Here is a 17,767-nt window from a genome sequence, read left to right on the forward strand (position 1 = left end):
ATCCCAAGCATATTTTGTAATTGCTCATTGAAGCATTTTTATCATAGCTGCTTTTAAATCTTTGTTAGGTAATTCTGTCATCTAAGTTTTGGCATCTGTTGATTATCTTTTGCATTGTTTTAATTCTTGTTCTTGCTAGGATGAGTGATTATCTATTAAAACTAGATATTTTCACATTATGTTCCTAGACTCTGGATATTATCTACACCTTCTGTTTCCACTGGGTTTTCTTGACACTGCTTTGGCAAGGTAATAAGGGGTGCCTCCTCATTATTGCCTGGTAGACATAGAGTCAAGAGTCCCTACTCTGCCTCTACTGACACCTGAGGAAGAGGATCCTTCTTGTTATTGCTGGGTGAGGGGTGGACATCTAGGTTCCCCACATATAGTATGCACTGACACCACTGGGGCAGGTGTGGGAGCATGCCTGGACATCAGGGCGAAAGTCTTAGCTCCCTACTTGGCCTACTTTAACATTGCCCCAGTAGGGCATTGGAGATCCTCACTATGGTTTATAATGTGGAAGTCAAGGCTCCTCACTTTGCTCTCGGTGGGGGTGGGATGGGGTGAAAGTGTTTTCTGGGTTTGGCTGGAGTGGAAATGTTTTCCGTCTTGCTAGGCTGTCCCTTTCTTGTTTCTTTGCCTAGAGAGAGCAAGCTTTTGTTGTGGCTCTTTTTGTCTGTGCCAGTTGGCATCGCCAGGTTGCTGCCTTCTTTAGCTCCAAGTCTGGGATATATTAGGCAAAAAGAAAACCCAGAGAATTTACACGACTGTGTCATATTCCATGGGTCCTAAGGTCCCTTACTTAGTCTGCCTTCTCCACTTTTCAGTCTTCTTATGTTTTTTATATAATATATAGGGTTTTTAGTTATACTTAGCAGAAATAAAAGGGAAAAGTATATCTGTTCTATCCTTCTATAAGTGGAAGTCTTCAAATTTACATTTTTGACCCATTTAAACAGTTTTGTCAAATATATAATCATCATTGGGCAAAATGTCCATACAATGTATATACCATGTGATGCTTTGCATAATATTGTGTTCAAGGGGACTTCTAGAAAACAACATCTTTATTTAAACTGAAATAAACTGTTTACATTATTAATGAAAACTTTTTCCCTCTAGGAAATAATGCAAAAGGTGTCCCAAAGCTCCTGACCAGTGAACAAAGATTTGAGAAAGACAGCCAAGCTCATGTTTTCTCCTGATCAAGAAAATCATCCATCTAAAGCACCAGTAAAATATGGGGAACTCATTGTCTTAGGGTAAGGTTTCTCCATTTTGATGAACCACACCGTTGAATAATATATGCTAATTTTGGCATGTAGGTTAAAAGTGTTTTGTTTTAGAATTTATATCTTACCTGCTTTCAAAAAGAATTTAAAGCTACAGATAATATTACCAAATCAAGAAACTCTTTTAATTCTCGTATTCATGCCATCTTTTAAAAATACTCAAATACGACACAAGCTTTGTCTAACCCTTACCAGCAGAAAGAGCAAAGTTTCTTAAAGATGAAATGAAAAGGCTGGGCACCGTGACTTATGCCTGTAATCCCAGCACTTTGGGAGGCTGAGGTAGGCAGATTATCTGAGGCCAGGAGTTCGAGACCAACCTGGCCAACATGGTGAAACCCCATCTCTACTAAAAATACAAAAATTAGCTGAGTGTGGTGGTGGACGCCTGTAATCCCAGCTACTCAGGAGGCTGAGGCAGGAGAATCTATTGAACCTGGGAGGCGGAGGTTGTCCAGCCTGGGCAACAGAGTAAGACTCTCAGAAAAAAAAAAATATGAAAATGTATTTGTCCAATGTCACAGTCGTTCCATTGTCTTCCTTATCTCATGTTTTGCCTCAGGTGACTTTACCAAAAATTCCCTTTTCCTTCCCTGCTTTAGGTAATTTCATACTGTAGGTTCATTTATTCTTTTGCCCCTCTTAGATAGTTGTTGCTTTGTGCTATACATTTTGGTTAAAGGAGTTATGTAGGTATACGGTGACAGCATAATGCCTCTGAATCACAGGACCTAGCTACTTCTTAGCTCCTAGAGTAATTTCATCCATGTAACTCACAGAAATAGAATCTGAAGACTGAGGAATAGATGATTCTGTTATTCCAAATTATTTCAATTTATTTCTCTTAAACTTGCCATAACTATCCAAGTAGAGACACAGTATTAGCCTCTCTTAACTAGAGATCTCAGAAACTAGAAAATTGCTCATTTTAGACCAGGTGCAGTGGTTCACGCCTGTAATCCCAGCACTGTGGGAGGCCGAGGCAGGCAGATCACCTGAGGTCAAGAGTTTGAGACCAGTCTGGCCAACATGGCGAAACCCCATCTTCACTAAAAATACAAAAATTAGCTGGGTGTGGTGGCATGTGCCTGTAATCCAGCTACTCAGAGGCAGGAGAATCACTTGAACCCAGGAGGCAGAGGTTGCATGAGTCAACCTGGACAATAGAGTGAGACTCTGTCTCAAAAAAAAATAATAATAAGATAAAATAAAATTGCTAATTTTATTTTCCCCAGACATTGCAGTATGTTTGAGAGTCAGGTTGTTAAAATGAGAATGCATTGTTTCATATGAGACAGTAGGAGAAACTGGGGAAATCAGATGGAATTACTGAGCTTGACTGGAGGTTAAGAATCCTAGAATCCAGTGTTTATTCCAGCACTGCTCCCTGTATGACCCTGGGCAAGTCACTGAACTATCCTGGGCCTTCATTTCCTCCTCTGTAAAATGACAATTAGACAAGATCATCGAAGCCCCTGTGAGATTTAAAATTCTTTTCTCAAAAACAAAACTTTAAAAGACCATAAATAGCATAGTAACTACAGTATTACAACTTCAAATCACATAGACTTGAAGACAAACAGCTCTTAACTACCAACAACTTTTCCAGGTTAAATTCTTCTGGCAGGAAATTTGAGAGTCATTTGAGGGACTAGTTTAAAATTTAGCTTATGGTTTTAAACTGCCAGTCTTAGCCTAGAAGTTCCTTAGTTAAGAGATAATCATTAGCAACAGTAATTGTCTCTTTCTGGTACTTGGTGTCTTAAAATGCAAATACTTTCTCTTTTCAACCTTCTAGAAGTGAAGCTGGAAAAAGTTTCATGGTGTTGCTACTTAGAAAAGAGCTTTGAACTACAGGAATGCAATGTGGGACTAAAGAGCCACATCCAGAAGTGGGATGAGTCATGCAACTCAGAGGACAGTAGTGAAGGGGCAATGAGGAATTGACAGTGGGGCTGGTGGCAACACAAAGCCTAGAATACCTAAAATAATTTCTTAGCTAAAGGGCTGTACTTTGGACTTATAGCAAGGCTAGCAACATTATCAAGGGCTTTTTCCAATATAAAGTGTTTTATTTTTTATAAAGGGTCAGTATAATTTCTATATATGGCAGTCATTGAGTAAAGTCTCTTCTCAGCTTTAAAATATTCTTCTTGCCAGCCACAATTACAGGCCATTTTATAACCACTTCTTCCTCCAGCCTCAAAACTATCCCTATTCCCTGCTTCATTTCCCCCTAGATTGACCAACTCTACATAGAGTAGATCATCAAACCAAAGATTTGGCAGGGGGCAGGGGGCAGGGGGCAGGGGGAGTGGACAGTGAATGAGGAAAGATTATTGTTAAGCTACTGCTCATGCTTCAGTGAAGCAGTAAAGAATGATTTAACCATATGACAAACATACTTAAATTCAAATTCTGGCTTTGCCAGTGTCACTTGTGTGACCTTCGGAAAATCGCCTATTTCCTAACATGTAAAAATGGGGACAGTGATTTCAATCTGGTAGAATTTTTGCAAGGGTAGATTTAGTGAGGTGATGTATGTGGGATAGAATTCCATAGTGTTGGTTTACAGTAAACACCCAAATATTTTAACTTTTTTCTTTTCTTTTTTTTTTTTCAGACAGCATCTTGCTTTGTCACCCAGGCTGGTGTGCAGTGGCATGATCTCGGCTCACTGCAACCTCTGCCTCCTGGGTTCAAGTGATTCTCGTGCCTCAGCCTCCTGAGTAGCTAGGATTACAGGCATGCACCACCAAGCCTGGCTAATTTTGTATTTTTAGTAGAGACAGGGTTTCTCCATGTTGGTCAGGCTAGTATCGAACTCCTGACCTCAGGTGATCCACCCACCTATCTGTGTGTGTGTGTGTGTGTGTGTGTGTGTGTGTGTGTGTGTGTGTACATGTTATGGAAAAATGGTCATAAGATCTGAACAACAAAAGTATGTTTACTGCTTAGCAAACATGTCAGTTCGACAGGTTCTGCTAATATAATGAGAGTGTATTTGTACATTCAGGTAGCTAAGGCTTAACAAGTCTAAAAATTCCTTACTTCAAAAATTCAACTATTTAAAGTGTTTGGTTCACAGTAAAAGGAGATTCTGTTTTAAACAATACATACTATACTTTTTAAAGGTTGTATTAGCACCTGCAAACAATTCACCTTAAAAAAAAACAGAATGAGTCATAAGGAGTCAGACATGCCATTAATCAGCTTTTAATTATCTTTCATAAAAGAGGGAAGGAAAAAAATAGAGATAACTCTGTATATAATCCAAAAGGTTCTCTGTGACTTGGAATGAAGCCAGAAAAAAAATCTCATTTTGTTTCACACACTGGCACCTGGTGTGGAGATCAACAGTTGCTCAAAGGAATTTGAAATAATTATAGTGTGCTAATAGATAATTAATTGGGAACTGATTCTGCAAGGCAGAGTAAAACATTTGTTTCATAATTGTGCAGTTCTTGCAAGAGATCACTTACATTTTTTCCCCCCCATCAGGTATAATGGGTCTCTCCCAAATGGCGATAGAGGAAGGAGGAAAAGTAGGTTTGCTTTGTTTAAAAGACCTAAGGCAAATGGGGTGAAGCCCAGCACTGTGCATATTGCTTGTACTCCTCAGGCTGCAAAGGTAAAAAATAATTTTTTTTTTAAAAAGCTACATAAATTAACCTGGAGAAATCGAAAGACTTTTATGTGTTGTTTATATTCTCTAGCATTCCCCTCACATTTCTATTTCAGAAATTTCCTTTTGTTTGGATTGGAGAAGAGACTTTGGAGACATGGTATTTGAAGAGCTGCCATATGGAAGGGGAATTGAACTTTTTTTTTTAAATGACAAACGAGGATCAGTGGGTGGAAATTAGAAGGAACATTCTCTTTCCTTATTAAAAGAGGTGGGGTGGGGGACAGGGCTTTATCTAGTACTTAGAATTATGCAGCTGTCTGCCCTGAGAAGTGGAAAGTTCCCACTCTTATTACTGGAGGGGCCTCCCTGGGAGGAATGTGATGTATAATATGTGTATTCAGGTATTAGAAGCATGTGTGGATGAGGTAATTTTTAAACTAAGGGTCTTTACCTAAGATTCTGTGTATTGTTTTTATTCATTTTTGGTTTATAACTTCTTATCTTTTAGCATAGTGCCTTGCACAAAGTAGAACTCAATAATTATTAAATTGAATCAAAGCTATGAAAGCAATATCCAAGTGCATCTACAATATAACTTCTCAACCCCCTAGCCTATTTCATGCTTCTAGCCTCTTTTTCTTCTTCTAACAAAACTTCCAGGAGCTAGAACACCGTTTCAGGATACTTGGGCTTTTCCTAGAGTGACAGATAAGGAGGGGGAATTTCACATCTTTGTATTTTCTGTGAATTCTTCTGCTTCCAATTTTATAACACAGAATGAATTTGATATTGTAATGAGCAAATAAGAAAAATTACAAAGAGTTCTTTGACTCCTGGAAGTACCTGTGTCTTTAGCCAAGCAGCCCAAGGATGTACATTAGTATTATACCATCTGAAGCATCTCTGTATAAGTTAAATAAATGAGAGACAGAAAAATTGGCATATGATCTGGTTTTAGGTTGCAGCTTTAGTGTCTGAAGATAATTGACTTTTCAGCTTTGTTTTATACCCAGTTTGATTTGTGAAAGAATCTTTAGGACTTGAGTAGGATTCCTCTGTTACTATTTGGGAGCCAGTTAGTGCAGAAAAGGGAGTTTCTCTTGGGGTATTTCTTTTTGCTCCTTTGGAGAGAAGGAATGTGCTAAGCAGGTGGCAGAAGTAAACCTCAGATTGATCCAATCGGAGGCGCTTCTTACAATATCTCCCCCAGGAGTGCTCTTGACATTTTGGGTGTGCCAGTTTTTCATTATTCAGGACTTTTCCACATACTACAGGACATTTATGGGTCCTTTGCCCACAAAATGCCATGTGAGCCTGCAAATCCTTATAACAGCCAAAAAATTTAGATGCCCCTTAAACAGCTAATACTACCTCTGGTTGAAAATCACTATCAGGGAAAAGATTTCTAATCCCTACCTCTATAATATCACATTCTGTACTTTTCTTCCTGTTGTTACTCTGCCATGCCCTCATGTTTGCATTGTTATCTCTTTTTCATCTTTCGTCTTTACTAGGCAATAAGAACCTTAGGGATCACAGACTAACTCTTGGCTGGGTGTGGGCAGATCACTTGAGCTCAGGAGTTCAAGACAAGCCTGGGCAACATGGTGAAACTCCATGTTGACCAAAAGTACAAAAAATTAGCCAAATGTGGTGGCATGCCTTGAGGTCCCAGCTACTTGGCAGGCTGAAGTGGAAGGACCACTTGAGCCCAGGAGGCAGAGGCTGCAGTGAGCTGAGATCATGCCACTGCACTGCAGCCTAAATGACAGAGTGTGACCGTCTCAATTTAAAAAACAAAAAAGATTGACTCTTTCTTCTTTAAATTTTGGAGGAATGTATTAGTGAGGTTATGATGAAAATTAAGCATTTAGTCTGGCAGTCATCTGGGGTGAGTGGTTAAAACCCTGTGTTCTAGTCCAATGAGATTCAAACTTGACATAGTTTTTATTCTTGGTCTAAGAGTAGGTTTAATAGCTAAAAAAAACACACAAAGATTACAATCTCAAAGCACACAAAAACCAATATTTTAAAATCTCGTTAGCCACTAAGAATTACTTTTCAAAATACTGAGTAATTATTTCCTTGAAAAGTCAGCTGTTTAGCCGAGCACTGTGACACATGCCTGTTAGTCCCAGTTACTTGGGTGGCAGAGACAGGAAGATCACTTGAGCACAGGAGTTTGAAGCTGTGGTATGCTGTTTTCCTGCCTGTAAATAGCCACTGCACTTCAGCCTCTACAACATAGTGAGACCTGTTCTCTTAAAAATATATGTGTGTGTGTATGTATATACGCACACACACATATATATATATGTAGGTTTAAAACCTGTAAAGCAAAATTATATAGTATTTATGAATACCTAAATATTTGGAAACAAATATGTAAAACATGCATATGTAAATGATCTACACTGCATTCTTGAGGTTGGATACCTGTGTGGAAAAAAGGGAATTGAGACATGTAGGCAACCTCAATTGTATCTGTAGTTTAATTCCTTAAAAAAAAAATCAGAAGCAAAAGTGGCAGCATTAAGCTTTGATAAAGCTGAGTCATTAGTATAGTCTCTTTGTATATTTGGAAATTTGACAATCTTAATCTTAACGTTGTTGTTTTAAGGCCTTATCTATTACAGATTAGCTGCAAATTGAAACCAAGTAAAAACTTATGATGCCAAACTTCTAAGTAAAAAGGGTTTTTTAATTTAGCTTCTTTGCTGTATATAATTATTCCCTTCTGTCTTTTTATCTGTTTTCTTTTTACGCAGCCCATTTCTACTTCCTTTGTGTGATGACTAGATTTTTCCCCTCCTTTGATATTATCTTCAACTCAAAAACATTGAAAACAAAACTGAAAAGTTCTTGTTAACAGTGTTTTTAGTTTTAGATAAGTCAGAAGTACAGTCATAAGCATTACATTCCTTTCCTTTGGTAATGTTTAATCATTCTTTGAATGTTCTTTTGTTTTAAAAAAATTTTTTTTCCTTTATCTCCTGGGACCAAATCCCAAATGCATTTTTCTGTATCTTACCCCACATATGGCAAACATTTGTCATCTCTAGAGTCACAAAATGGTTAGAAAAACCAGTTAACTTGGCTTATTAGTGAACTTTATAGCTCTCTAAATGACTTCAAAATCAGACTCATCTTATTTTGCAAGATTTTGTACTTCCTATCAGAGCAGTACTGACTATCGTTTTCTGTTTTTATGTGGAATTTGGTTTTGATTATTTTATAATTTAAAATATTTAATAAGGTAGTCTAGTGTTTGATAAAAGAAAATTATGGGCCAAGTGTAGTGGCTCATACCTATAATCCTAGCACTTTGGGAGGCCACGGTGGGTGGATTTTCTGAGCTCAGGAGTTTTAAGACCAGGCTGGGCAACATGGTGAAACCCTGTCTCTACTAAAAATAGAATTCAAATTAGCCAGGCATGATCTGTGCCTGTAGTCCCAGCTGCTTAGGAGGCTGAGGCAGGAGAATCATTTGAACCCAGGAGGCAGAGCCTGCAGTGAGCCAAGATCGTGCTGCTTGTACTCCAGCCTGGGTGACAGAGCGAGACTCCATCTCTAAAAAATAAAATAATTTTTTTACTGTTTAACTGCTTCTAAATATTCTTCAGTACCACATTCAACCCAAGAAACTACTGTCACAGCTGACAGGAGTTATTAACCATTCCTCTAAATATCAGGGGAAAAATATATAAATATGTCATGTTTTTGGGGAAAAATATATAAATATGTCATGTAAATAGTTTTCCCTTTTTTTAATGAAAAGATTTTCAGATTGGATTGACCTGCCTACTAATTTTTGCTATTAACTTTTTCATTCTTAGGCAATAAGCAACAAGGACCAGCATAGCATATCATATACTTTATCTCGGGCCCAGACTGTGGTGGTTGAATATACTCATGACAGCAACACTGATATGTTTCAGGTATTATAACATCTAAAATTTTTTTCTTAAAAAACAAAAAGTTAAAAATCTAGTCTGGTAACTTCTGCTGAGGTCAGATAAAGGATTATCATAAATTTATATTGTATTTTATTGAAATACAGATTGATTGGTAAACCTCATAAGTAGAAGTCAGTCAAGCATGGTTGAGATGGGCTCTGGAATCAGAATTACTGGAAAGTATTACATAGCCATTATATGCCTCAGTTTTCTCCACTGTAAAGTGCAGGTAATAGACTCTCCCTCATGACTATTAGGAGGCTTAAATGATCTAGTACAGGTAGAGTACTCAGAGTTGTGCCAGGCACTTAGTAAAAACACTTGGTGAATAGTAGCTATGATCCAAAAAAGAAAACAATAAATATTCTGTACATATTTATGACTTTTTCTACCACTACCTCCCACCTTCCTCTCTAGGCAATAAACAGTTTAGGCAGTTGCTAACTATTTGTATTATATATGTAAAGTCAAACTTTTTTTCTCAGCACATATTTGGTCAATGCTACTCATGCAATAAAAGTATTTTTTGACTGGGTGCAGTGGCTCACGCCTGTAATCCTAACACTTTGAGAAGCTGGAGGAGGGGGATCACGGGGTCAGGAGGTCAAGACCATCCTGGCCAAGATGGTGAAACCCCGTCTCTACTGAGATTACAAAAATCAGCCGGGCATGGTGGAGGGCGCCTGTAATCCCAACTATTCTGGAGGCGGAGGCAGGAGAATCATTTGAACCCAGGAGGCGGAGGTTGCAGTGAGCCGAGCCAAGATCGCACCACTGCATTCTAGCCTGGGAGACAGAGCAAGACTCTCTCAAAAAAAAAAAAAGGTTTTTTTTTCTCTCACTTTTTGTACCATTGCAGTGCTGACATTTTTATACGCTGATAAATTCTAGGAGAGTCCATTCCAAAGATGTAAATAGAATTCTGGATCTTCTTCCTTAATATTGAGCTCTCTGAAGCCTTGGGCTTTTTAAAAATAAACTTAAGTAGAATGTAAATTGCCTGATAATGTTGCTCTTATAATTATTGTCCCTTTGACTTTTTTTTTTATTTTACAAGGCAAATAAAAGTGAAAAGGGCTGGAAATATATTTAATTTCAGTCAATAGTGAAATATTTCTTTGAAGTCACTCTCTCTGCCCAACCCTTTTAATGAGATGAGATACTGAATTTCTTTTCTCTAGTTAATATTAGAATGTGGGCTTTTGTTTGTTTTCCTGGCTTTTACCAAAAATAAATAACATCTTTAATGAAGATTAACGTTTAGATCCAACAAAAACCTAACACAAAGCTTTAGGATGGTTTTTCACATTTTGTTTCACTGACAAACAGTGAAAATAAATAAGCTTAGCTTTTTTTTTTTAATAATCAAAATGCTACTAGCCCTGTAGTCTCAGTTACTCAGGGAGCTCAGGTGGAGGATAGCTTGAGCCCAGCCTGGGCAACATAGTGAGACCTCGTGTCTTTATTGATTGACTGATTTATAGATAGATAGATTGATAGATAGACAGACAGACAGACAGATGTACCCAAGATACTTGGTCACAGGCTAGAATTTCGGCTTCAGAAAGTACGTTATATTTATTTGTTTACCCCTTTTATAGATGAAGTTAACTGAAATCTTATGAGTTAAAGATGATAGAGTTAATTGGGAGCAAAACTGAAATTAAGCCAGGCATCCTAAATTCTGAAACAGTGTCTTCACATCTAATGAAAGCCCTTAAATAAGTTTTACATTTCGAGTTTTGTCTTTTCCATAAAGTTGAGAATTTTTCCCAGTATCATAAACTGATTATGCCCTTTCTACAGGTATTATAGCTTTGGAAAATCCAAACATTTCTGCATCAAAAAGACTGCGATGTATCAGAAACTACCTTGATAAACTAGCCAGTCTTCGAGGAATTGTATTAGAAACATTCTAGGATTGCCTGCCCTGTAAACCAAACAAGAACATTTATTGTTCAAGTCATCAGCTATGTGCATCATTTGGCACTATAAAGTACATAAGGGAGACATTATAGGCTGATCACATGCCTAGGTACTATACTGACCCTCTAAATTTTAAGCACATTGATTGGGTTGAAGAAGGATGGAGAAAAGACTTTACACTGGTGCCTTTTTATATAGATCTTTTTATCAGGTTAAGTAGGATTTTTGTCAGCAACCAGAAAAGCATTCTGGCAAAAGAAATGGCAAAGAAGTACACAGTGTGGTAAAAGATTGATGACAATGTACCTGTACCTAGTAGACACAAATAGCAGGAAATTCGGCTGGATTGATAGATGGGAGGCAAATCTTGAGTCAGTTTCTATTATCAGAAATAATAAACTACAAATTTTGGATAAACTTTAAGGAACCATTGAATTTTCTCTTAGGGGGGTGAGGGAGAATGACAAAAGATAATTATTAACATTAATCATATTTTGGCATCTGATCACATTCATATTGGCTTTTTTTTCTTTATAAATACTTTCTTCCTTCTCATTGTCCTTACAAATATTGCTTCAGTGTCTTAAATATTCTCTCCCAAGACCCAGTTGAAATGTGAAATGTCAGCCCTCTGGAACAGTCTCTTTCCAAATAAGCACTACTTCTGTTGATTCTGAATATTAATTCAATCCTTGGCCTACATCTTTTAGCTTTTAAAGAGCCTTTTTATTTTGGGAAATATTTTTAATTTGAGAGGTCTGAGACCATTTTATTTGGGTATCATTATCTTAAATTTAAGATATCTTTATTTTTAAGAATAAAGAGAAGGGATATCCAAATTTTTTTTTTTTTTGAGACAGTCTTACTCCGTCACCCAGGCTGGAGTGCAGTGGTGTGATCGCAGCTCACTGCAACCTCTACCTCCTGTGTTCAAGTAATTCTCCTGTCTCAGCCTCCCAAGTAGCTGGGACTACAGGCACCTGCCACCACAACCAACTAAATTTTGTATTTTCAGTAGAGATGAGGTTTTACCTTGTTGGTCAGGCCGGTCTCAAACTCCTGACCTCAGGTGATCCACCCACCTTGGCATCCCAAAGTCCTGGGATTATAGGCATGAGCCACTGTTCCCAGCCAATATCCAATCTTATATTTGTTAAATAGTTTCCCTCTAAAACGATCCAATCTAAATATAAGGACTTTATACTTGATAATTAGACAAAAACACTAAAGAAGTTTATCTGGAAGTGTGCTGATATGAGGAACTTGAGGCTAAAATATGTAAAGAATTACTTTTAAGAGTCTTTATCTTTGTAGAGGGTCAGTATTTTTTCTCAGTACCCACATTCTTCAATTTTACAATACTACTTTATAACAAATACATTCACGAACTGATAATTTCCAAATGTTTGCTTTAAAGCCCTGTGACACTTGTCACTTTTGTCATCTACCCACTGATTTTCTTTTATCTTTTCAACTTTCAAAATGAAATTAACGTATTTACTAGCTAGTACCTCTGAAGATGTTTTGAAATCTCTGACACCTCACCCATCCAGAACTCTTATCTGGGAGCCTTGTCTCTCTCTCTGAAATATGCTCAAGAACCAGGAAGAGTATATATATATAAAATAAATACCACAAAGTTGATGCAGTTAATTGCTTTTATGTATTCCCTAGAGAATCCCTTAGGCTCTCACTAGAACCTTTTGAAATTGTCTTCTCTGAAGTTGGTTATTTGATCATCAAATATTTGAGCATCAAAATAAGAGTAGCCAGTTAAAGGAGGGGGTTGTTGATGGAAACAAGCATGACCAAAAACAAAGAGTGATAGCTGACAACCTGACAGAAAAGAAACAAGAAAATCTGTGAAGTATACATAAGACCTCAAAGCAAGGCTCTGCAAGCCCTTGACGTAAGGATCAGCAGTCTTACACACCTCTTATAGCACCTGAAGACATCGCTGCATATCAGCTTAATATAAATAGTATTTATAGTGTAATGTTCTGCGGTCATCCTAAAAGATTTACTTATATATGTTCACTATATTCTGTTAAATAAGGTAGAATAAATAGAAATTCCATTAGACCCAGCAATCCCATTACTGGGTATATATCCAAAGGATTATAAATTGTTCTATTATAAAGACACATGCACACGTATGTCCATTGCAGCACTGTTTACAGTAGCAAAGACCTGGAATCAACTCACATGCCCATCAATAATAGACTGGACACTAGGGAAATGTGGCACATATATACCATGGAATACTATGCAGCCATAAAAAATGATGAGTTAGTGTCCTTTGTAGGGACATGGATGAATCTGGAAACCATCATTCTCAGCAAACTGACACAAGAACAGAAAATTAAACACTGCACATTCTCACTCATAGGCAAGTGTTGAGCAATGAGAACACATGGACACAGGGAGGGGAGCATCACACAGTTGGGAGGTAAGCAGTTTGGGGAGGGATAACATGGCAAGAAATGCCAGATATAGGTGATGGGGGGAATGGAGACAGCAAACCACATTGCCATGTATGTACCTATGCAACAATCCTGCATAATCTGCACATGTACCCCAAAACCTAAAATGCAATAATACATACATACACACACACACATATATATATATATATAAAGAATATCTCTTTAAATATCTCTAAAGATAAAAAACCTACATAATATACACATTTCCATCCAAAAGGGTTAAGATTAAAATCTGCAGCCATCTAGAAATCTCAGCCATTGCTGAATTCTTCATTCCCTGAGGGGTTCATATATTGTTGTAAGTTGCCCTTTGATTCCATGCTCTAAGTGATTACGGTCATCAGAGACAGTCTGACTGATTAGTTTTCAAGAATATAGATGCCCCCAACGTTAACTATGGTAAGTATCAACTTTAGGAATTTCAGAGGTTTAATGTTTACTTCTTATACTGCCTTCTTGAATGGATTTACCACTGTGTTCTTTGAATGGGTTTATAGATATTTCTTTTTCCCTCAGATTGGCCGGTCAACTGAAAGCCCCATTGATTTTGTAGTAACTGACACAGTTCCTGGAAGTCAAAGTAATTCTGATACACAGTCAGTACAAAGCACGATATCAAGATTTGCCTGTAGAATAATATGTGAACGGAATCCTCCCTTTACAGCACGGATTTATGCTGCAGGATTTGACTCATCAAAAAACATCTTTCTTGGGGTAAAAAGCTTTTTTTCTAAATGATGCTTTCTTTTATACTAGCTTTCATTCCAAATTACAAGTAATTGGAAGCTTGCTACTATTATTTCTACTAGGAAAAGGCTGCCAAATGGAAGACATCAGATGGGCAGATGGATGGCTTGACCACTAATGGCGTTCTTGTAATGCATCCACGCAATGGGTTCACAGAAGACTCCAAGCCTGGAATATGGAGAGAAATATCAGTGTGTGGAAATGTATTTAGCCTGCGTGAAACCAGATCAGCTCAGCAGAGAGGAAAAATGGTAAATACTGAATGGTATTTTCTTAATTAGCTACAATAAACACATAGGATGAACTGAACTGAATGCATTACATCCATTCAAAAAAACTCTTAAATCTATTGCCAACACAGAATATTAAGTCTATCAAACACTGACTACCAAATTCTATACTAGAGGACAGTATCTTAATATTTCATTTAGTACACTCTAAAAGTGTATTCCTCTATCATATCATGTTAATATATTTTAAAACCTAAGCTTTCTTAAACAGCACTCTCTGATCTTTTCTGTTGCCATCTGTATATATTTGACCATATTTACCTAATTTAAAATATTAGACTTACTGATTAGCCAGATGTTTTAATCATAAGTTGTCTTTATAAGGCTAAAAATAAATATGTTAATGTTTGATATTTTATCCTTGATTTTCAGACTTATCTTTTTCATAACTACTGTCAGTTTCTTGAATATTTAGTGAAAATCCTAGGAAATCTCATGCCTTAAGTAAGAAGTACTTAAAACCAAAACTCTTACGTAAAAGTGCAAAACAGAGTGGTGAATATGTTTTTCAACTCTTGTCTTCTCTAGGTGGAAGTTGAAACCAACCAGTTACAAGATGGCTCGTTAATCGACCTCTGTGGTGCAACATTGCTATGGCGTACTGCAGAAGGCCTTTCCCACACTCCTACAGTGAAGCATTTAGAAGCTTTAAGACAGGAAATCAATGCAGCACGACCTCAGTGCCCTGTAGGGTTCAACACACTAGCATTTCCTAGTATGAAGAGGAAAGATGTTGTAGATGAAAAACAACCATGGGTATATCTAAACTGCGGCCATGTACATGGCTATCATAACTGGGGAAACAAAGAAGAACGTGATGGAAAAGATCGTGAATGTCCTATGTGTAGGTCTGTCGGTCCCTATGTTCCTCTGTGGCTTGGATGTGAAGCTGGATTTTATGTGGACGCCGGCCCTCCAACCCATGCGTTTAGCCCGTGTGGGCATGTGTGTTCAGAAAAGACAACTGCCTATTGGTCCCAGATCCCTCTTCCTCATGGTACTCATACTTTTCATGCAGCCTGTCCCTTTTGTGCACATCAATTGGCTGGTGAACAAGGCTACATCAGACTTATTTTTCAAGGACCTCTAGACTAACAGACCATTGTCCTCCAAGACTACATTATAAATTTATAAGCTAAGTGAGTTGGGTTTTCAAACTTGTCCACATCACAGTTTTTCTGCTCTGGTCATTTGCATTAAGATGAAGAATTTTTTTAAGCATTTATAATAAATAGTAGCAATTTCTGAGCAAAAATCTGGGAAACTCAAGCAAAGGAATTTCTGAAAGCACCAATCTTCTGAATTCTGAGTTTTGAAAATATATTTTGAGGAGAAAAAGACATAGTCTAATTTGATGCCTTCCTTTTAGTGTTTTTGAATCACCCATCCTCAGTGCTGAAATTGTTTTGTATAACTGAGGGTACTGTTGGTTCAAACTATGTTAGTTTACAGTTTGTTGCAAACATTGTAAAATACAGCAACATGTATATTAACTCTTTTCTATTTATCTTTATTATAGAAAATACCTTAGAATGTTCTTGATAGAGTAGCATAGTAACGATGGTGGCACACCCTTGGTGTGAATGGTAGCTTAGTGAGCGCCTAGCTTAAGGATTTGCAAAGTTAGGAAGAAGGACCAGAGAGCGGACCAGAGAGCCTCTCTCCCCAGCCCAGTCTAAATAATTTGGTAAATTAGAATACTTTGTAATTTGTAAGACCAAATTCATATTAATTACCATTGTGTGAAAGGTGTTTGTTTTTAACCACATTGAAGATAATCAGGAAAGACTTTTTCTTAATGTTTCTCTCAAGCATAGTACTATAACAAAAACTTAATGCTAAGAAACATTTTATATGCTCCTTTGAATATGCAATTTAATCTAGATTATCTATTTTTCTCCCATGATAACTAATCTGTTTGTAGTATCAGCAGCATTTGGCAAGTTTATTTTTTGGATATAAACTGGTTCATCTGTTCACTGTTTCTAGAAAAAAGTCCTTCCCATAAGAAAAAGTATAAATTAGCAAGAAAGGAGAGTGACATGATTTGCCTTTAGAAAAAGAAATGCTTAAGTAATTATTCTGTTTTTGGCTTTATTCAGGCATTAGGAAATCTAGAGATCTAAAGGGTTGAATGACAATAGTGCCCCCTTTTAGCAGACCAGCCTTAACTCTGGGTTTGAATCCTAAGGGATTGCCACAGTGAGACTCAAGTAAATGTTTGCTCGGCAGATGCAGCTGAGCACCAATGACTGCAGTGTGGAGTGACCACTGCATGGTCTGTTTTCTAATTCCAGTATGTCCTTTGCTTCTGGAAGCAAAAACAAGTTTCTTCTTTCCCCTCCTTCCCACCCTTTTTTCAAAGGCACCACAAGTATAGACAGTTGCACTACATCAAATCTTTTTTTGACACTTGTAGAAACCAGTACACTTTTAGATTAGACAGTCGTTTAATATTTTGATTTGTTTTCCTTTAGTTTGAAAAGTTGTATAATACTTAATTGACTGTAGCAAAGTTTTATATATGGTAGCATAGCTTTACTTTATCCTATTACAACACTGTTCTGAATTTTCTTTTGGTTTTTAAAAAAACAAAACTTGTTGCTTAGAAGCCATGAACTATTTTATTTTACTTCAACTGTTGAAATGTCCTTATTTTTAAAAATGATCATTTGGGTTCACTCAGGAAATGCATGTCAGGAAACTTGTATTATAAGTTTATTAGTTGTGATGTATCAGTAACTGCTGTTACCCCTTTTTCAAAGAAATGTAATTGATTTTAAAGTTTTCTAGATTGTCACATGCTTTGTGACTAATGCAAGGAAATCAAGGAAAACCTGTGTTGTATTTGTTCTAGTCATTTCTATTCAGGCTATATGTTGTAGCTTGATTTTTATTTGCAATTAATTTATTTAAACTAAGTAAATACTTTTCAAAATAGATATTTTCATTTGTCTCTGTGAGTTCATTTTTGCATAATCGAGAATGAGAAACCAGAAGTGAAAATTGTGGACAACTCTATTCCACACTCCCAAAAATACTCATTTGAAATAGATGAAGAATTTGCATTTAATGTAACACTTTACAGTCTCTGGTTTTCTTTGTAAAGCATCTCTTATTAATAAAGGAACTTTGTTAGTGGTTGAATAATTGAGGCCTTTTCTAAGTTAAGCCTTGCTAGGGAGTTGGCACCTGTAAATGACATATTAGACTATTTAAATAGTCCCCTTGTAACCATAAAAATTTCACACCCTTCGCAAAGTTGCCTGCATTTTCTTCTAACAGGTGAGAAAAACCTGGCTCATTTTCTATCAAATTCAAGTTCTGAAAACTCAGGCAATTTAAATTATCAGTTGGGTGCTTGCTGTTGAAGCATTTTGAATATTAGATCTGTTATTTTGCCATGCCTAATAGAACACTTTTACTTACTCACTTGCAT

The 17,767-nt window shown here is 37.0% G+C and overlaps 1 protein-coding gene across 5 annotated transcripts in view; it reads left to right on the forward strand.

The window, feature by feature from the left end:
- Window positions 1-17,270, forward strand: part of PELI1 (pellino E3 ubiquitin protein ligase 1) — a 60,934-nt gene extending 43,664 nt beyond the window's left edge. For all 5 annotated transcript variants that reach the window (XM_002757703.6, XM_078349189.1, XM_078349191.1 and 2 more), the window contains exons 2-7: window positions 1,126-1,265; window positions 4,797-4,926; window positions 8,760-8,861; window positions 13,808-14,005; window positions 14,101-14,289; window positions 14,857-17,270. In XM_002757703.6, the coding sequence (XP_002757749.1) occupies window positions 1,195-1,265; window positions 4,797-4,926; window positions 8,760-8,861; window positions 13,808-14,005; window positions 14,101-14,289; window positions 14,857-15,423 (1,257 nt within the window). In that variant the 5' untranslated portion in view covers window positions 1,126-1,194 and the 3' untranslated portion in view covers window positions 15,424-17,270. The remainder of the gene's footprint in view (window positions 1-1,125; window positions 1,266-4,796; window positions 4,927-8,759; window positions 8,862-13,807; window positions 14,006-14,100; window positions 14,290-14,856) is intronic.
- The last annotated feature ends 497 nt before the right edge of the window (window positions 17,271-17,767 follow it).

Source organism: Callithrix jacchus, chromosome 14, assembly GCF_049354715.1.
Source record: "Callithrix jacchus isolate 240 chromosome 14, calJac240_pri, whole genome shotgun sequence".
Taxonomy (NCBI): domain Eukaryota; kingdom Metazoa; phylum Chordata; class Mammalia; order Primates; family Cebidae; genus Callithrix; species Callithrix jacchus.